The sequence below is a fragment of the Vicugna pacos genome, chromosome 13 (genome assembly GCF_048564905.1).
Source record: "Vicugna pacos chromosome 13, VicPac4, whole genome shotgun sequence".
Classification (NCBI taxonomy): Eukaryota; Metazoa; Chordata; class Mammalia; order Artiodactyla; family Camelidae; genus Vicugna; species Vicugna pacos.
In genome coordinates, this window is record NC_132999.1 from 53,914,115 (window position 1) to 53,935,506 (window position 21,392).

General features: G+C 45.2%; 1 protein-coding gene across 2 annotated transcripts; it reads right to left on the reverse strand.

Annotated features, from left to right (window-relative positions):
* Window positions 1-277: 277 nt before the first annotated feature.
* On the reverse strand, window positions 278-16,714 carry PLA2G5 (phospholipase A2 group V). 2 transcript variants are annotated; one of them, XM_072975840.1, is made up of 5 exons: window positions 16,633-16,714; window positions 6,048-6,097; window positions 4,735-4,879; window positions 1,327-1,433; window positions 278-631 (listed from the first exon to the last, which is right to left on the reverse strand). In XM_072975840.1, exons 2-5 carry the CDS (start codon window positions 6,085-6,087, stop codon window positions 507-509), a joined length of 417 nt encoding a protein of 138 aa, XP_072831941.1. In that variant the 5' UTR covers window positions 6,088-6,097; window positions 16,633-16,714; the 3' UTR covers window positions 278-506. The 2 variants fall into 2 exon arrangements, with proteins under 2 accessions (XP_072831941.1, XP_031539430.1); XM_031683570.2 differs by lacking the exon at window positions 16,633-16,714 and adding an exon at window positions 7,552-7,644.
* Window positions 16,715-21,392: the final 4,678 nt, after the last annotated feature.

Consider the following 21,392-nt stretch of genomic DNA (forward strand, 5'->3'; position numbering starts at 1 on the left):
CACAGCAGGGGAAATGCCTGTGTGGTTATTATTAGTCTTAAGAAGGAATTTTATTTAAAATCCAGATGATAGATGTATGGAGTCAATGTTGCTTCTACTTGAGCAAAACTTCTCTACAGGGTGGCAGTGATCCTCCGACTGAAGAGTTGAAAAGTGAATGCATCCCGAGAAAGTCTTCCTCGTAGAGAAGCAGGGCTGTCTTCAGGGGCGAGGAGACACACGGCTGGCCTGGAGCGAGGGGCGGGCTCTCGGCACCAGAGCAGCCGACCTTGCATCCGGCGGCCAGAGACCCTGACCTTATCAAGTCCGATGACCAGAGTCACTTCCATGGGACTCTCTGGAGGGTGAGGTGTGGCCATGGGGCTCCTTCAAGCCCCGTGGACCATTGAAAAGGAAGGAGCTCACAGAACCCAGGAGACTCTCTGAGGAACCCAGCAGCATAGGTGAGCTCTGTGCTGGAGAAGAAGGGAGTAAAATTCGTGGTCCAGGAGGAGCTCAGTGGACAATTAGATGCAGAGGAAGTTGGGGAAGTATTGGTAAAGAGGGCTGTAGCTCCTTCTGTTTCTCTTCAGGCAGTGGACGAGCTTCTGGTCACAGGCACAGAGCTCCATCTGGCAGTGGGACCCGAGTTCTGCAAACAGGACACCAAATGGAAAATGAGGAAGGGAAGATGTGCTCCGTGACAGACTCCAGGCTTGCTTCAGGCCGGACTTGCTGCTAGCCTGAGCGGACGCCCCGGTCTGCATCCTGCTCTCAGTCTGATGGGGGAGTCACAGCTTCTACACGTTGGGGAGGGGCAGTGCATAATCGGATGGCAGAGGCACAGCTGCTGCCCAGGGTGAGGTTTCAGCCCAGGGAGACACAGCTCCTGCCTTCAAGGAGTCCCCAGTCAGATGGAGGACACACATTCCCTCCCCTCTGGAGTCCCCAGTCTGATGGTGGAGACAGCCCCTGCTCTGGAGGGACTCCCTTTCTCATATAGGAGAGAGATGCTATTTTCAGACTTAGCTTTGAATTCAAATGGACCTGAGCTTGAATCTTGACTCTACCTTTGTGAACTTGGTAAGCCTATGAGTCTGTTTTCTCATCTGTAAAATGCAGACACTGAATCCACCGCACAGCAAGCAAAAGGACGTATGCAAGGACTTGGCGCCAGGTACATGCTGAGTCTTAGATGCGTCAGCCCTTCCCCTGGAGGTGGGATCCAGCTACAATCTCCTGCCCCTCTGGCCCCCAGCTTCCCCCACAAGAGATAGACTGACTGACCTCAGAGCCAGCAGAGACCCAGCCTCTCCCAGTGGCCTAAACAGGAAGCCCCAGCCTTACCACAGGTGACCAGGCCCTGTCTGACTCTGTATCTGTACGACTGTGTCAAGACGTTGCAGCCTTTCCTCTCCAGCTCCGCATAGCAGACGTCATGCCGCCAACAGCACCTGTCAATGCAAGTGACTTAGATCCTGAGTAGAAGGGGCCTGTCCCTTGAGCAGAGACCACCAGGGCGGGTGAGTTCTGACCAAGAAAGAATCTAATAACACGGCTGAGTCCTTCTACTCTTCTACTCGGACTGCCTGCCATGCATACCAGCTCACTGGCCTCTTTCCTCCCGGACCTACAGTGAGACTACATTTCCCAGCCTCCCTTGCAGGTATGTGTGGTCACATGACTAGCTTGGTGGCCGGAGAAATATTCAGCACTTCTAGACCAACCCATATAAAAACCTCCCACACTTTCACTGTCTCTTTCTCCATCTCAGCTTGATGGAGATGCTGTAGCCAAGGACTGAGGCCATAGGGAGAGCCACAAGATGGGAGAAACCTGGATCCTGGAATCAATAGATGATTCACATTGTTAAATGAGTGAAAACTAAATTTCTAGTATGAGAGGTGTGAACAACTGTTTTTTGTTTTTTTTTAAATTTGGATTTACAGAAAAATCGAGAAGATTATACAGAATGCTCCCTTTTACCTCAAACCCAGTTTCTTCTATTGTCAACATTGTATATTAGCATGATACATTTGTTGCAGCTAACAAACCAATATTGATACATTATTAAATAATTGTTAATAGCATTATTACTAAATAATAACATACCATTATTGATTCCTTAATTGTAAAAAGTCCGTAGTTTGTTTAGATTTTCTTAGTTTCTACCTAAATGTCCTTTTTCTTTCCTTATTTTAAATTGAAGTATTGTCGATTTAGAACATTGTGCTAATTTCTGGTGTACAGCATAGTAAGTCACTTATACATATATATATTCCTTTTCATATTCTTTTTCATTGTCAGCTATTACAAGGTATTGAATATAGTTCCCTGTGCTACAGAGTAGGACCTTGCTGTTCATCTATTTTATATGTAGTAGTTAGTGTCTTCATATCCTGAACTCCCATTTTATCCTGCCTATCCCCTTCCCCCTCCCCCACTAACCGTAAGTTTATTTTCTATATCTATGAGTCTGTTTCTGTTTTGTAAATAAGTTCATTTGTATGTCTTTTTTTTTAGATTCTGCATATAAGTGATATCATATGGTATTTTTCTTTCTCTTTCTAGCTTACCTCACTTAGCATGACAATCTCCACGTCCACCCATGTTGCTGCAAATGACATTATTTTATTCTTTTTATGGCTGAGTAGTATTCCTGTGTGTGTGTGTGTGTGTGCACCACAACCTCTTTATCCATTCATCTGTTGATGGACATTTAGGTTGCTTCCATGTCTTGGCTGTTGTAAATAGTGCTGTTATGAACACTGGGAAGCATGTATCTTTTTGAATTAGAATTTCCTCCAGATATATACCAGGAATGGGGGATTATGGATCATATGGTAGGTCTATTTTCAGTTTTTTAAGGAATCTTCGTACTGTTTTCCCTAATGGCTGCACCAAACACTTCCACCCACTGTGCAGGAATGTTCCCTTTTCTCCAGACCTTCTCCAGCATTTATCATTTGTGGTGAATGTCCCTTTTCTATTCTAGGATCCAGTGAAGGACCCCATGTTACAGTTCGTTGTTCTGTCTCTTTAGGCTCCTCTTGGCTGTGGCAGTTTCTCATGCTTTCCTTGTTTTCGATGACCTTAATAGTTTTGAGGCATGGTGGTCAAGTCTTTTGTAGGATGCTGTACTATTGGGATTTCTCTGATGTCTTTCTTATGATAAGACAGGTTGTGCATTTATTTCCTTGCTCATGTTGTGCCAGCTTTGGCCATTGGGAACTTTTTCACTTGGTTCCTCGAAATATCCTCATCAATGTGCGGTTTGGTTTGGGTTGGTTTTATTGGAGCCCTTCCTAGCTTTGGGGCGCTGTAAGAAGCTCCAGGCTCCTCTTGTGTGTTTCCTGCCTTTGCCCTAGAATCAGCCATGTCTCGAAGAAGGCTGGGTTCCTCTTTTTGGAGGATGGTATCAGAAACCAGATCCGGCACTAGGTGTTGCTTATTGCTTCTGGGGTATTGTTTCTTTTAGGACCTCTCAGCTGACAGAGCAAGAAAAAAAATGTGTCTATATTAACCCGTGTATATACACACATCTCTACACATTTCTCTATGTAACCATCTTCAACTATATTAAGCTAAACAGAAGTTCATACTGAAGTCTCCAACTCTAATCCATCACCATATAGATCATTCTAGCTTCCTGTCCTTGTTTGTCTGGTCTGTAAACTCCCACTCCAGCAGTGAGAAGCTTGGCTCCAACCACATGCCATCCATCTGTTTAAGTGCCTCTATTCTATTATACGCATCTAGCCATGTAAGAATTGTTCAACCCAGAAAGTTGCATTTTCCAAGAACCATCTCTCCCATCTCCCATGTCCTTCTAGAATGCTGACACCTCCCAATCAAGGGGTGGGAACTAGGCCCCCTCCCTGGTAAAGCCTGTGTGACTACCTTGACCAAGAGGACCGTGGGAGTGACACAGTAGAATTTCTGGGGCTGAATCACAGAAATGCCATACTCTTTCGTCTTACAGTTCTAGAATACTCGCTCTTGGAACCCAAGAGTCACGGTGCTGTAAGGAAGTGCAGACAATCTTGGAGAGGCTGAAGTGAGAGGAACTGAGGTCTGCAGCCTCAGCTGAGCTCCCAGCCAGCAGGCAGTGACAGCTTGCCGGCCATAGAAGTGAGGATTCTAGAAGGTGGATGACCCAACCTCAGTGGAGCTGCCCAAGCTGAAGCCGGGAGGAGCAGAGCCCAGCCACCCAACCAAGCCCTGCCCAAGTGGCAGGATCTTAGCAAGTTACATGCTTGTCATTGCTTTAAGCTACTACATTCTGGGGTGGTTTGTCACATAGTGAAAGATCAGCTGTTACATTAGGCCACTGAGATTTGGGGAGTTACTAGATGTTCATCGTTCATACAAAGAAACTGATTTACAAAACAGAAACAGACTCACAGGCATACAAACAAATTGATGGTTACCAAAGGGAGAACAGGGTGGAGGAGGGATAAATTAAGAGTTTGGAATTAACAGACACACACTACTATATATAAAACAGATAAACAACAAGGTCTTACTGTATAGCCCAGTGAACTATATTCAATATCCTATCATAAACTATAATGAAAAAGAATATATATGTATAACTGAATCACTTTGCTGTACACCAGAAACTAACACAACGTTGTAAATCAACTATACTTCAATAAAACATTTTTTAAAAATTTCAGACTTGACATCGAATTAAATGAGATATTGTGGGTGCTGAGCCTAGGGCACAAAAGGCAGTCATGATAATTAGCTCACCAGTCAATAGCATCCACGGGGGTCCCTTTGCCCCCCCAGCCACAGTAACAGCCGTAGAAGCCAAAGCTCTTCAAGGCAGGCTTCCCAGTCACATCCTCAATCATTGAACTCAGGTCCAGCAAGCTCCCTGGGACAGTAGGCACACCTGAAAGACAGCCAGTGTCCCCAGATGAAACCCAGACACACCTGCTCCAGACCCCCGTTCACAGGATGCTTCTGCCCTTTCTTTCACGCTGGGGCTCAGAGGAACCAAAGTGTCTCTTTTTCATTCTCCTCATTAGTGGGTGAGGAATGAGAAAGCTGAAGGCCAAAAGTATAGAGAGGTGGGTTAGAAGTTTGGATGTGGAGAATGAGCAAGCGGGTTCAAATCCCGGTGCTGCCACTGATTCACTGTATGGTGTTGACTAGCTCACTTGATCTCACAGAGCCTCAGTTTCCTCATCTGCAGAATGGGGGCGCCTAAAATGTACACTGACCTCTTGGAGTTGTCATGGGGGTTGAAATAAGGTACAGTTTGTAAACTTTGAGCACAGTGGCAGACACATAGTAAGTGACCAAGAAATATTAGAGATAATTAATGGGGTATCTATGTGAAGCAGGCAGATAGGCACTTCCTGTCTCTCCTGGTGATACACTCTCCTCTCCCCAAAACTAACCCTGTTTGGAACAGAAGGCACAGAATCTTAGAGAAGTAAAGCCAGCTCCCTCATCTTACAGTTGAAATGCTGGGACAGGGAGAGGAAGGTGCGCCTTCCCCAGGGTTTCACACGCAGCCAGAAGCCCTCCCTGCACCGGGTCTCCAGGGGACCTGGCCAGACACCAAAAATTAGGACAGCCTGTCTGGGTGGTGTACATGGTTACTGGGCTGCAGGGGAGGCCTGGAGCCCGGCTCCCCTGATGCTGTGCCGTTGGCTCCAGGTGGGAGGTGACAGCAGGCAGGGTGTGTAGAAAACCTGGACAGCCTTGAGCAGAGACTATTTATATAAGGGTCTTGTTTTAGTTTAGCTTTATTTTGTTTTGCGTCTAAGTGAAAAATCCGCCTCCCACATCTGCAAGCCCCATGTCCTGCACACAGCACAGCCTTCACGTATCACCTCCAAGCATCCTGCCGCAGCCAGACCCGTCCACCTTTATCCTGTGTCACAAATGAAGAAAGAGAGGCTGGGAGAGGTGTAGGCTCTTGCTGAAATTTACATGGTGAGTGCAGAGCCAAGATTCCAAGTCAAGTCTCCCAGGCTGGTCTCCTTCGCACGACCCTGTTGTTTCAAGGGGTGGAAGGGCACCAGTTCAGAGGTCTTGGGGCAAGCACTTACTACAAGCCAGGAACCAGGCCAGTATGAGAACGCCCTTCATCTCCAGGATTCTGGAAAAGAAAACGCATCCCATGGCATGCCGATCTTGTGGGGCCATCATGGCCTGTTCAGACCCACCCCTGGCTCCCCACCAGGCCCCACCCTCTCATGCCGGGCAATAAACTGCGATCTGCAGTTGGAAAAGACAAGGCAAAAACCTCAAGGAGCAGACTCAAGGGGTTCCTGAGGGGAGAGGGGCATCCTTCGGGGCATTGTCTCCAGTAGAGACAGGAGAGAATTTTTCCACCACAGAAGCCCCCAACACAATTGCTCCATCCTCCAAAAAAAAAAAAAAAAAAAAAAAAAAAAAAAAAACCTTTTTCAATTCTAGTTTACAACTGCTTTGGTATAAAAACAACACAATCCAGGCTGGATTCATTCTCATACATTCATTATATCATATTCATTTTTTTCTCCTGGCTTTCAAAGAATTTAAGAGCAAAACATTTTCTCGGGCTCCAGGCACTAGGTATCCCTAAAAAATAAGTCAGTCCCGTGTGCTCACAACAGCTCTGAAGGGTAGGTATCACTGTTCCACAGGAGAGAGAAATTTGCACCCTAAAATGTGTCTCTTTGGCATACGGATTAACCTAGGCTGATTATTTTTAAGAAACTGAAGATTCGAGGAGTCTTTCTTTTTACCTCCACCTTAACTGGCTGAAGAATGTAGATAAATGTTCTGTTCCCGGAATAGAGCTATTACCAGAGATACCTGCTGGGAATACGAGAACAGGTGTGGTGGGGGACACTAGGCAGGGCCTAGAGATCAGAGTCCACTCTGTGTCCCCTTGTCTCTTCCTGGCCCAGCAAACATTTGTTTACCAAATATTTGCTTTTCCGCCTCCATGTGAATTACTTTCCTCCGCTTTGAAATCCCAAACCACTACTCCCAACATCCTTTTTGGTCTTTAGCCGAAGATGGTTATTTAAAGTAAGGGTTCAGCCATTTTTGTGAGTTGCTCAGTTTTCCTGGTTTCTCCCATGTACACAGGCTATTAAACTTTTGTTTGATTTTTTTCCTGTTAGTCCACCTCTTGTCGATATAAATCTTAGACCAACCAGAAGAACTTAGAAGGGCAGAGGCAAATTTCTCCCTGCCCTCAACAGGTGCCATTTAGCCAGTGGAGAAATGGAGGTTTAGAGAGCTCAAGCAACTTGCCAGAAGTCACAAAGCCAGTAAAAAGTGGAGGCGGGGTTCAAACCCGGGACCTGTGCAACCCTCACTGCACCACACAGCCTCTCTCCGCAGAGGGATGTGTTCTCCTTTGAGCTGAGGGGATGGGGTTCCTTCCCATGCTCTTCCCCATAGGCAGGAGGCCCCAGCTTCCCTCCCCAGAATCTGCCTTTGGCAAACACATGAATCACCAGCCTGGAGACAAAAAAAATTACACCCAAAAAGCAGGAGAAATTCCATGTGTCTTGGGCCAGTGATGGATTCTAACTTGGCCTCTTAGAGGTTCCTTACCAGTGGCTGCCTGCGTACCTTCTCTCTGTGGGTCCCAAATTCCTTGTTCATCCAGAGCTGCTCAGCTGGCCTATGGTCTGCCAGGATTCTGCTCCAACACCCTGTGGTCTCCGGCCCCTGAGTTCAGTGGTCACTCTGCCAGAGCTCTGCCCCGGGGCCCCTGGCACCGCCCAAGACCTGGCCCCAAACACACAGCCTCCAGCTCCCCAGGGGTCCTGGCTGCTGGGCCAGCCTTTCCATGCCATCCTTCGTCCGGCAGCTCCTCTGAGTTCCAAGAACATTCCTGAGGGTTCTGTCTACCCGCAGCCTCCGCTCTGAGGGCTCTAAACAGCCAAGGAAAATGGCCCTGTATCCTACCCTTCCGCACCAATCTTTCTCACTGCTTCCTGGAGTGTGACAGGCCGAAGACACCAGCGACCATGCACTGTGCACCTCTGACATACCAGACACTGTTCACTGTCTTCTTAAACCTACCAATGGCCCCTTAACAGGCAGGTGTTGTTAAACCTGCCCTTTGACAGTCGTTTGCTAACTGAGTGAATAACAGTTGTTGATTTCACAGATGCAGAAATTGAGTCTCAGAAAGGGAAGTGAGTTGCCCCAAGGATTCAGCCCAGGACTGTGAACCTCCTCCTTTGACTGATGCGACTCCGCTGCTCTGAGCAGCCCCTGTGTACCAGCCATGTTGCACACTTTCTATATTTTATGACGCTCTGACATCCTGGGGGCCTGGCTGGGCTGGGAAGAGACAGCCTCTCCAGGACTGGCTAATTCCAGATAAAGCAAAAGCCTCTCCTCTGAACGTGCCTTTCAAATGCAGACCAACCAATCCTAAACTCACATGCCCAACCTCCGCCTCTGTATAGCTCTCACACTCCAAGCCAGCATTCCCCCTGGCCTAAATCATCGGGAGGCCAGGCAGACAACAGAAAAACAGGGTCACCCCTGCAGCCTGGAGTCTGCTGAAGCTATTCGAGCTGGCTAGTCCTAGGCAGTCCCCTGCCCTGTCTTGCCTTCCCCACAGAAAACACAACACAGGCTCCTGGCCGTGCTTGCCCTCACTTATTTTGCCTCCTGATCAACCCTGGTGCTTCCCCATGAAGCCCTGCAAGGTGTGGTGTGTCCCCTTCTCTTGAAAACTGTAACAAACCATCTTTTACACAGCACTCATCTCCTGATCTGTTGGCCTCACCAGACCTCAACAAAACCCAAATCCCAGGTGGCGTTTAGAGCACCTCGGGACATGGCTGTTGACATGAGGAGCAGCACGAGGCCCCACGCAAAGGGGTCTGAAAGTGCACAAAAGGAGCTTCACGGGGATGTGGCAGAAGCATTGAAATAGCTGCTCTGGGAGCTAGGAAAGCGGACCATCAATGGAGCCCAAAGCAGGCTCCCAGAAGGATGTGGGTTGGCTATTTTTATCAAGCAAACAGCAGAGGGAAATGAGTGAGGCCACAAGATAATTGTGGAGTGGAGCAGTGGCTGTGGGAATGAGAAGTGGGGAGAGTGGAGACCGCCAGCCAGACAGAAGCATTAAAATGTGGGGGCTGGGGAGTGGAGGGTCACTGGAGGGAGAGGTCCTCCAAGTCCACATACAGCAGCCAACCCCCTGCTCCCAGGACCATCCTCCACCCCCTATTCCAGTTCATGTCTCCTGGCTGGAAACGATGGACAGCACCAAGCTCCTTCTATATAGAAGGTGCTGCTAAGACCGCCTCCACATCTGGGGGTGGGGGGGAGGGGGCCCAGCTCTGTGTGTACCTTGCCCCCCACCTCCCCTCATGCCAGGCAAGGCAGCCCCCAGAATGAGATTCCTCACCAGTGACACCGTCTCTTCGTCCTCGGGGCTGGAGAACAGGCTGGGCGTGCCTGGTTTTAAAGGCCCCCTGCCTGCCTCCCACACCCCACCTAGACCAGCTCCAGGATTCTTGGGAACTCACACAGGAAGTCTTACGTCACCCCCTCAAGACCCCTGGGGATTTTTTTTCTCTCTTTTCTGTGTTCAAAAGTAGCTATTTTCTGAAGTGCATCAGGTGCCTGGGTGGCTTTCAGGAAAGACATTAAGGAGGATCTGGCCTGGGCCAGCCAAGGTCAAGGTTCTTCTCCATTGATGGCTCCTCCCTGATGCACACCCCCCCTACTCTTCTGAGAAGATGTGGGAGTGAGCTCCTTCCTCTCCTCGCCCTTGGCTTCCTTCTCTGTGTCTCCCCCATCACGGCAGCATTAGAGAGAAATTCCTCCCTGTGCCCTCATGAACCCTTCTCTTCCCAGGACCTAATCACCGGGGCCCCCTCAGAATCCTGTGAATTCATTTCAAAACGGAAAGTGCTTATTGAGTATTTCCTCTGTCAGGCACAGCCAGGGCTCCACTGTGAGTAAGACAGCTTCCCTTCTGGTTGGGGACACAGATAGGAAAGGCATCAAATAAGTATGCAGTATGTCCAGGGGCAGTAACCGCTGTGGGGAAAAAATCCTCTCTGCTCTGTATTTTCATTGCTCTTTCTCAACCAATCCCTTCCTCTGCCTACAGGTATACACGAGCCTGGCCACCCTAGACGAAACAAAAGCATGCCAAAAAAAAAAAAAAAACAGAAAAGAAAAAAGGAAAACATCCTTTGCCTCTGCCTACTTCTCTCCAGCTTTCTTTTTCCTCTAAAAGCCAAATGTGGAGGCAGAGAAGCCTCCTTTTGTTCGTCACCTGCTCTCTTCTGAACCCCTTGATGCCTGCCTTAGGCTGTGTCCTACATCAGCTCCCAGGGAGCCCCCAAAACCTGGCACTGCTCAGGCTTGGTCTTCACCCCCTCAATTTCTTGGACACTCCATCCCACTGACCACCTCCTCCTTCTCAAAACTCTTTCCCTCTGGCTTTTGAGTCTGCCGTCTGCCCTCCTGTGGCTCACCCTCCATCTCTCTTGGCCCCGAAATGCAGGTGTTTTCAAGGGACCCGTTCCTCCCTCTCTTCCCCTCTCTAGGGGTGAGTTGTGCGTGTTCAGGGATTTAGGTCTTTTTTCTATGCAGATTGTCCTGGAGATATCCTTGGCAGAACAGTGTCTGGCACTAACCCTCACTCAACAATAACACTGAGCGGAGAATAAATGGTTGAATACACGGATAAGGAGAAAGCACAGTGTCAGGTCAAAGAACCTGAGATTCAAGTCAGACCAACTCTGACTATTCATGTCACCTGACCTCATCAGGTCTCAGTTTTACCATCTGTAAAGCAGGACAGTAATCGAACCAGCTTCATTTCGTAATCATGGTTATTCAATGAGATGGCAGGCAGAGGGGCTCAGCGCTGTGCCTGGCACCTGGCAGGGGTTCACTGCATCATAACTACTATAAATATCATTGCTATTATGTCTTTCCACCAAATGGAGAGCCCCACGAGGGTAGGCACTGGGTCTGCTTCATTTCTGCACAACCCACATCTGGCACATAGTAAATGTTCAGGTAAGTTTGTTGAATGAATATATAACTCCTCCAGCTTTAGCTTCATTCTTGCTGCATTCCTCCAGCCCACACTTCAAATATAATTATTAAATTAATTTTATAATTATATAAATTATATAATTTATATTCACAAATATGTATAAATATAAATTATAATTTATGATTTTATATACTTTATATAATTTTATATAATATAGTTATATATAAATTATACAATTATATTTAATTATATAAATAAAATATATAATAAATATATTTTTAATGTATACACTTTAATATATATTTAAATAAATATAACAATTAAAATTCAAATACCTGCCTGATAGTTTAGCTTGATGTCTCACAAGAACCCCAGAACTAAACTCACTGTCTCCCCTACAACCCAGCCTCTCGCAGCTCCCTTGTCTTTGGTGAAGGATCCAATCATTCACATGTCAGCAGCTGAAACACCCCAACCACTTCCAACCCCAGCAGAGTGGAGACTCTTGAGGGTAAGATTTTCCTCTAGTTCCTTTCTGACCCTAGCGCCTAGAACAACATCTAACCTGTGGGAGGTCCACCAGAAATATCTGTGAAATGAATTAAAATCCCATAAGCATTTTTGTTCTTTGGCACTTGCTGTGGCTATCTCGTGTAGGCTCGTCCCAGGGCTGAAGCCCTGCTGAGGGCGGCCGTTGCCACCTGGATGTTCTCTCTCCCTGAGACCCTGGGCGGCTGAAACTCCCTTGGCCTTATCAAACCATCTGATGCCCCCCAGGCTGGTACCTAGAACAGGATAGCCTGGGGCTCACTGGCAGAGAGCCTACACTGAGTCTTCCTCCTCCAGGAAGTTTTCCCTGATTGCTCTTTCCACAGGAAGCACGCCTGTCTCTGGAATGTTATAGAACTCATCACACATACTGCACACTCTGGCCTTTCCTGTTGAAGGAGATTATGAGGCCGATAGCTCAGGAAGGAAGGAGAGAGGAACTCAGTATTCAATGAGCATCCACGGTTGCCACAAGCAAAAGGCAACTTCAGCATTTATGATCTCAGTGCTTACAAAATCTCATGGGGCGCTATGATCCTGTTCTGTAAGTAAGGAAACTGAGGGGCAGATGTTAGGCAATTTGCCCAAGGCCACACAGCTAGTAAAAGATGAACCCAGACTCTTAAGCATGACCTGTCATCCAAGTTCATGTTCTTTCCACTACACACAGAGGTAGAGATCCAATAAAGACATGATGATTGGGATTTTCCCAGGACATCTGACCAGAGGGTCACATGATTTCCTTATACACAAGATAGAGAAGTGGAAACTGAGTTAGAGTTATAGCTCATAATTCCCCAAAATGATGTGTCAACCTCATCATTGGTTATAAGCTTTCAGCCCAGGGCAATACGCAGCCCTTGGAAATGCTTCCCTTGTCCTCCAGATTGCCTTTAAAAAAATGGATTTAGTAGCTAATGTATAAACGTTAAGAGATCTCAGGAAGAAATCCAAATTTCCAGCTTCTCTTTAAAAGATCTGGCAGTCCTGGCTCTGAATTGCTGCTTGATGAGCTGCACCCATAAATTGGACGTGTGTTTAGCTTTGTTCTAATCTCCCCTACTCTTGCAGTCTTATGCCCACCCTGCCTCACTGGGGCTCCCTGCTTGCAGGGCTCTCCAGTAGCCTGTCATAGAACCCAGTCTTGAGTTCGAGCCTCTCAACCTGTTCATCAGGAACAGGACAGTGAGATTTCTGTCTTGAAGCAGAAATCCTCTTTTCTGCAAACTTGTGTTTTAAGTGCCAAGCTCAGAATCTAGCACACTGTAGTTGCTCAGTAAATATTGTATCAGCACATGAATGGAACCCATTCCAGGATGAAGCGGTCTCTGAGGGCTTTCTGGAACAGGAGGCACCTGGATTGAATTTTTAAAAGCGAATTGAAGAAATTGGAGCCCTTATGCACTGTTCGTGGGACCGTAAAATGGTATAGTCGCCTTGGATACAGCATAGCAGTTCCTCGAAACATTAGGAATAGAATTAACATATGACCCAGCAATTTCCCTTCTGGATGTGTGCCCAAAAGAATTGGAAGTAGGGTCTCAAAGAGATAGTTGTACAACCAAATTGACAGCAGCATTCTTCACGAAAGCTAAAACATGACAGCAATCCAAGTATCCACTGATAGGTGAACGGAGAAGTAAAATGTGGTGCATACACACAATAGAATATTATTCAGCCTTAAATAGGAAGTAAATTCTGAAATAAACCAGTCACAAATAGACAAATATTGTATGATTCCTCTTACATGAGGTACTTAGAGCAATCAACATCATAAAAACAGAAAGTAGAATGGTGGTTGCCAGGGGCTGGGGTGCGGGAGGAGATGGGGAGTTAATATGTAACAGGTAGAGAGTTTCAGTTTTTCAAGATGAAAAGAATAATGAAAGTGGATGGTGGTGATGGTTGCACATTATAAATGTATTTAATGCCACTGGACTACATACTTCAATTGGTTAAGATGGTCAATTTTAGGTTATGTGTATTTTATTATAGTAAAAATATTTTTTTTAAAGAGAGAGAGAGTGGATTTTAGAGTTCACCAACACAAGAATGCAAGGAAGGGCATTCCAGGTAGAAGGAACCGCCTGTGTAGGACTCGTGGGCATGCATTATAATGGCCCATTCCAGGGATTGCAAACGGATAGGGTAGCTGAGGGTGTAGACAGTAGTATTCTAGTGGAACTGTGCTGAGCAGGTATCAGGGAAGACATCTGGAAGAGGTGACACCTCCTCTTAGGCCCAGGGAAGGAGTGCAAACGTTCTACTAGGTGCCATAGGCAGGCTAGTGGCCTATTCTCATCTCCCCTATCCTAACCGGCAGACCTGACCATGATCTTTTTTTTTTAATGGTGGTCCTGGGGATTGAACCCAGGACCCGTGCACGCTAAGCACGCGGTCTACTACTGAGCTATAGCCACCCTCCAATGTCCTCTTGATTTAGCTTTGCTTTTGCTTCCTGGGTGCCTCACTGGAGCTCTGCCCACAGGAATTGCTCAGGAAATGATCGCTGGGCTGGACTGGGATTGAAGACAAGTGGAATGTCCTAGAATTGTGAGTATCTCAGGATCACAGGCCCCGAACCTTGGATCTTGGTTCTTGGATCTTGCCGGTCAGAGCAATAGCCTGGTCTAGGGTTTCTCTCTCCTCCAAAAAAAGAGGTGACGTTACAGTATGGGAGAACAAGTAGGCTTTTACCAGGTGAAAAAGAGAGTGAAGAACATTCCAGAAGGAGGGAGCAATAGCAACCGAGACAGAAAGGAAGACTAGTTCAGGGAATGTTTCTTGAGAATAAACAGTTTGATTTTTCCTAAAGATAAAGCAAAACATGTACTTGCTGTCAAGTAGGTGTTTGCATTTGCATTTTTAGCAAAAGTTTTGGTGAAAGTTAGAGTTGAGCCTGTCATTTAAGTACAAAGGGACTGAGACCAAGACAGGGCTGGCTGTGTGCATCTACAGAGCCAGCTGCCAGCCTATAGAATGGCTGAAATCCAGTGAGGCCGCTGCTCCCTCTGGACTTGGGTAGTTCGTCCACCCAATCGTTCTGTTACTCCACAAATACTTATGGACCGCCAAATACATATTCGGCTTTGTGCTAGTGACTAACAGGATGAAGAGCAAGAATGGCAATTTCCCTGCTCTGCAGTGGAAGGAGGAGGAGACAGATGCCATAAACAAGGAAAGAAACCCATTAAAGAGAGTTAAAGATGATAGTCAGTGCTGTGCAGGTGGGGGAGGGAAACAGAGTGATAGGGGGTTACGGGGAGGAGAAGGAGCTACCCTGGCTAGATGGTCAGGGAGGGCCTCCTGGAAGAGACGGCATTTACGATGAGATCTGGAGGATGAGGAATCAAGAGTAACAGATCTTGTCAAGTATTGGTGTTCTAGGCAGGAGAGCAGTCCTGGAACAGGAGCACGCCTGTGAGTTGGAGAAACAATAAGGAAATTAGGTCTACCTTTGCCAGAAAGCTTTCTTTTGAACCTTGCCCCCAACTAGGTAAGTTCCCCTTCTTTGTTTTCTCCCAGCACCCTCATCATAGCATCAATAACATTATATTACAATATCTCCTCCCCAGACTGTGAGCAACTTGGGGCTTTCATTTTGACATTCCAGTGCCCATGACTTCCTACCTGAATCGATCAATGAATGATCAAATTGGGCTACAAGTCCTTGAGGATGTTTCATTCATCTCTACCCCTGGCAGCACCTAGTACATGATATGGCACAGATTGGGTCTTAGGGGGAAAAAAAGGTTTGTCAAATGACTAATAGAAATAGCTAATGCTTATTAAGCACAGACACCATGCTAACTTCTTTACGTGGCTTATCCCATTTTATCCTTAATGTGATCCCATGAGGGACGCATCACTGTCAGATGCATTTTGCAGATTAGGACAGCGAGGCTCAAATTTGGGAAAAGAAAAGGCCCACACAGCTGGTAAGTGGCAAGGCTCTGAGTTGAACCTGATCAGTTTGACTCCCAAGGCCATGTCTACTTAGCCCAAAGCTAAACTGCCTTCCAGAAATGGGGGCCTGGTGTAAGCAGCTCTTTGCAGGAAACTGCCCTCAGCAGGAAACCCCTTTCGTCTTGTCACTAACTTTAAAGCAGACACTCCCATGCTGTATACATCCCTGGCCCAAGCTCATCCTTCATATCGTGATCACACAATATCTTGCTTAGTCTGTCGGTTCTTTTCATAGATCAAAGAAGTCGAAATGGAGAATCAGTAATTAACAGATGACCAGATCTCTTCCCTAGCTTCCCCATCAATAATCTTTCCAACAAACTGTACGAACGAGAGAGAATCCAAAGAAAAGATCACGAGAAGTGGACAAGCCTGCAGGCCGTGGAGGATGGCGGCGACTCTGACCCTCAACTGAATGATTAACTGAGATCACTTCCCCTCTTCTCTTTAAAACTTTCGTGGCCGAGCAGAATCCGCAGAGTTGGCTTTTCCACCATCTCCCCAGATTGCCAGCATTCTGATTAAAAGCAACTTTCCTTTCTGGTGTTGAGTTTTGAGCTGCCTGCGAGCAAACCTGAGTTCCCCAACACTAGGAGTGGAGGGGCAGGAGGGCCAGGGAGAGACAGAGGAAAGGAGGGTGACCTCCTTCTAAATGCCTGCAATGGCATCTTCCCCAGCTCTGTCTCTTTCCACATGGACCAAAGTGTCTGGCACAGAGGATGTTCAGTGCAAGTTAAGGAATGTTAAATAGATGTTGACGATTCCTCATCCCAAAGAAGAATATTTTCGTGTGGTTCAAGTTAAAAAGTAATGCTGGCAAGGCCTCAGATTAACATGATCCCAAGTCCCAGCTCAAACCCTATTGACAACCCCTGCCCAGGTTTGCCCCAGTCTTGGGAATGATCTGGGTAACCACCATCTTCCCTTTACATGTGGCCTTGGCTCCTTAAGAATGACACAGCTCGCAAGGTTTGATGTTTTCTGGGTAAAGGACCCCACAGCCCAGAGGATCTCCTCTGAAATGTTCTGTGCATTGCCCACCCCTCCCAGAGACCCCTCTTTGGTTCCCCAGACCCCACAGTCTCCAGCCTCTCCCACTCCAGCTGCTTCCTGCGGCCCCCATGCCCGTAACTGACCTCTCTGGCCTGGCTTCAGCTCCTGCTCCTGTGAGCAGCCTCACCAGGCAGGGCTGGAAGCCCCAGGCCCAGCTGGCCTCCAGCCGCAACACTGGGGTCCACGGGCTGTGGATGCCAACAGATTCTAGGCTTCTAGAATCTTAAAGCCAAGGACAGTGAGCAGTGAAGACAGATCTGGGGGTGGTGAGGAGACACTTCTGCCTGGACCCAGCCAGGCATTACCCTGCTCAGCCCCCAGCTGCCCTGGCAGATGCAGGGAGTCCAGCAAAAGCCCAGAGCCTGGGGCCAGCTCTCCTGCCAAAGGGGCCTTGGGCAGTCACCCAGAGGATTCCAGCGGGGGTGGATTTGAGACCTGAATTATCCAGGTCACAGCCTTATCCGGCTTCACGGGCTTCGCTAATCCCCTCAGCCTGGAGTGCTCACCCTCCCCTCGGCCCTGAGCCCAGAACTTTCTTAAGGCCCTGACAGTCTGCTAAGTATCTTGACTATTTTAGCGCCTGGGTCCTCAGTCTTGACCGAGGCAGGAGTCTGAGCACAGCGCCTGGGGATGGGATGCCCAGAAAACAGGTCGGGTGGAAAGCGGTCCAAGTAGGAGGTATTGGAGCTGTCAGGGAAGCAAATGAAGTGAGTTCCGAGAGTCGGGGCCAGTGGCCAGAAATGTGATGCTGTCATTCATTCAGAAGTGATTTCCTGAACACCTACTGTGTGCCAGCTGCTTGGCTGAGAGGCAGACAGAAAGATGAATAATGCAGGGGGCGGTGCCGGGGGAGGTCCTTGCTCTCAAAGAGCTCCAAGTTCAATGGTGGAGGCAGCATTTGCAACCAAAAACTGCAGGACTGCAGGGACAGATGGGCCCAGAGCAGCAGCGGGGAGAGGGCCGCCCCTCCCAGCCAGCAAGGGCTGGGGACTAATAACAACTCAGCTGCCGTGACAATAATGGTGGAATTAACATCAGTGGGGTGCTTACTGGGCACCAGACACTATGCTAAGTGCAACACATGATTTATCCCGCCTAATACAGACATTAACTCTATGGGAGAAAATGCTATCCACACGGGGGTCCAGGAACCTGGCCAGGGTCACACAGCTAACCAGAGCCTCCCATGAGCTTAGAAGGACTCTATTTATTCAGATTGGCAGCCCCTAGCTTGACTGATATAGTCCTGAGCACAATACAGATATTAAGTCTTTTTTTCCTCATGAGCAGTGCAGGGAAATAAAAGTCTTCAAAAGCAATCCAGAAATGTATGAAGTTAAAAGTGAACTTTCCCCATAATCCACCCAAGGTAAGCACTTTCAGAATGATTCCTAGTCTATGAAGAATAATATTTAACATAACCATGATTAAGAATAACTTTTTAGCGCTTTCTTTTAGTTCTTGACCATATTGGCTTTTGCTTTTGTTTCAGATTTTTTTTTTTTTTAAGAATTAAAGCCTTAAAGATTAAATTCCTCTTTGTCCCCTCTCCTGCCCTATTTCCAGCCTTCCTTCTCTGCCCCTCGGTTACCAGATTATGAGACTGATGTGTATCCATAAACAATATGTAACATTATTTCCTTCTTTTTGTTTCTGCAGGAATGGAATGATAGTGAAACGTAACATCTTGAAACTTGCTTTTTTTCACTCTATCCATACTGATCCCTATATAACTAACTTATTTTAAGATATATATTGAAAGGGGCAATATTGCATCATAGGGTATCCACATTTTTCCCCAAATTTTTATTTTGAAAAATTTGTAATCTACAGAAAAGTTACAAGATTCATGCAATTAACACCCATAAACGCTTCAATGCACCAATTGTTGACATTTTGCTTTCATTGCTTTACTTTTCTCTCTCACACATTTGAGGGTCAGTTGCAGATACGTCCTAAATAATTCAGCATCTATCACCTAAAGACAAAACATTCTCCTACATAGCTTCATACAATTATGACACTCAAGAGAGTTAACATTCACAGAATGTTATTATCTAGTATATAGTAACAATGTCTAATATCCAATTTCCCCCTCTTGTCCCAGTAATGCCCTTTATGTCCAGTTTGTTTGCTTTTTTTCCAGTCCAGAATCCAGACAAGAATCAGGCATCGGTTGCAGTCGGTTGTGTCTCTTTGGTCACCTTTAATCTAGAACATTCCTTAGTCTTTTTTGTTTGCTGGTTTTTATGACATTTTTGAAACCAGGCCAGTGATTTCACAGAACCCGCCTCAATTTGAATTTGCCTGATTGTATCCTCATGGTGATGAAGTTAAACATTTTTGACACAAACACTTCATAGGTCTGGTAGGGAGATGAGAATTTAATTTCGTGTCTCCATAGGGAAGGTCAGTTATCTCAACACCTTTAGTTGAACAGTCCAGTCTTTCCCCTCTGATTTTAACACTCTTTCTATCACCTAAGTTTCCACTTATGCTTAGATCTGTTTGGGGGCTTTCTTCATTTTGCTTTGATCTGTTTGTCTACACTTGCCCTAATATCACTCAGCCCGATGACTATGACTTTTTAAGTCTTTACATATGTTAAGAAAGTTCCCCTTCTTCCTCCTTTTTCTTTAGAAATTATTCTTAAACCCTTACGCCTCCATATGAAGTTTAGAATCGTTCTTCAATGACTGCTCCCACGGGGATTTTTACTGAAATTTCATTGAATTTTATAGGTGACTTGATGATAGTCTTGCCAACTGTGAAAACAACATGATCTTATGCTGTATTTATTTAGGTCTTCTTCAATGTTCTTCAATTATGTCTTTATGATTTTTCTTCAAAAATGTTTTCACATATATCTATTAGACTTTTTTCCTAGAAATCCCATATTTTTTGTTCTTATTGTGCATGGCATTTTCTTTTTAACCATTACATTTTCTAATTGATTATTGGGACATATGGTGATGAATTTGGTTCTTGTGTGTTCTTATATTTGATAACTTTGTCAAATTCTGTTAGTTCATAATGGTAATTGTCTCTTTGGATTTTCTACAAAGAAAATCATAGTGTCTGCAAATGACAATTTTGTCTCATTTTCCTAAATTTTATACCCATTTATTTTTGTTGTCTTATTCCATTGTCTAAGACATCTGATAAGATAATGAATTCCAGGTGTGATAGCGGGTATCTCTGTCTTATTTTTGACTTTAATCAATTCATTATTTCATGTATTTATTGAGTGCCTACTATATGGCAGTTACCTTACTAAGAACACAATAAAGCAAAATAGGAGGTTATTGTCATGTCGGATTGCATTTGGTTCTGAAAAATGTGCAAAATGTAATTATTACTTATGCTTTGAATGATTTATATATTTTCAAAAAATCAGTTGTCTGAAATTATAAAAGCTTCTCATCTTCTTTATTGAATTGGTTCAGTTAAATTACGTACAATTATTAATTTCAGATATGAGCTTGCTTTTTCTTTCTCAAATAATTTGTGAAGAAATTCTATCCATAGTCAGGATTTTGTCTAATCATAAATATCAGTCATTTATAAATAAATAACATGGTCATAATTGAGAGAAAACTATTTGTATTATTTAGGAATTCCTACTCAGACTTAAAAAAAGAAAAAGGTCTATAACCATATCTCCTAAGTGAGTGGGGAAAATGTGAAAAATAAGAGCAATTAAATCAAAAGAAAAAAAATACCAGTATTTGACATTCATATGCAAAATAAAAAACTTCCCTGGTATGTAAAAAAATCATCAGTAAATGATTTTTACTTTCATTTCTATCACTATCAGTAATAGACCAGCTGAGATGATTCAATTGAAGGTTAGCAGGAGGCAGTGGTAGGCTGCCAAATATTTTACAACCAATCTAGTGAAGGGTGAGTGGGGAAACTTGATTTATAGAGTTCGCCAACTTCCAGGATAAATATACCCAATGGCTAATTTCAAGCTACCAATATGACACCACTGAATGAGGAAATGGGAAAGAACTGTTAAGTGGGAATTTTTTAAAAACAAAAAAACTTCTGTTCTGTGAAAGACACAGACTAGGAGTAAATGCTTGCAAAACGCAGATCTGATAAAGGACTTGTATCCAAAATGTACAAAGAACTCCTGAAAGTCAACAATAAGGGAGTGATCCAGTTACAAAGTGGGCAAAAGATCTGAGTAGAGAGCTCACAGAGAAGACATACAAATGACAAATAAGCATATGAAAAGATGCTCCACCTTATGTCATTAGGAAATTGCAAATTATAACAACTACTACACACAATTAGAAAGGCTAAAATCCAAAAAACTGACAACATCGAGGATGGGAGGATATGGAGCAACAAGAAACTTATATCCATCACTTGTGAGAATGCAAAATGGTACAGCCACTTTGGAAGATAGCTTGGCTGTTTCTTACGAAACTAAACATCATCTTACCATACCAACCAGCAATTGCACTCCTAGATATTTATTCAATAGAATTAAAAACTTATGCCCACAAAAAAAAAACTGTACATGAATGTTTGTAGCAGCTCTATTCATAATTGCCAAAAAAAAAAAAGAAAAAAGGAAACAACAAGATGTCCTTCAGTAGGTAAATGAATAAACAAATTGTGAAATAACCATACAGTGGGATATTATTCAGCAACAAAAGACATAAAGTATCAAGTCACAAAAAAAATGGAGGAACATTAAAGGTAGATTACTAAGTGAAAGAAACCAATCTGAAAAGTCTACATATCTTATGATGCCCACTATGTGACATTCTGGAATAGATAAAACTATAGAGACAGTAAGAAGATCAGTGGTTGCCAAGAGTTTGGGATG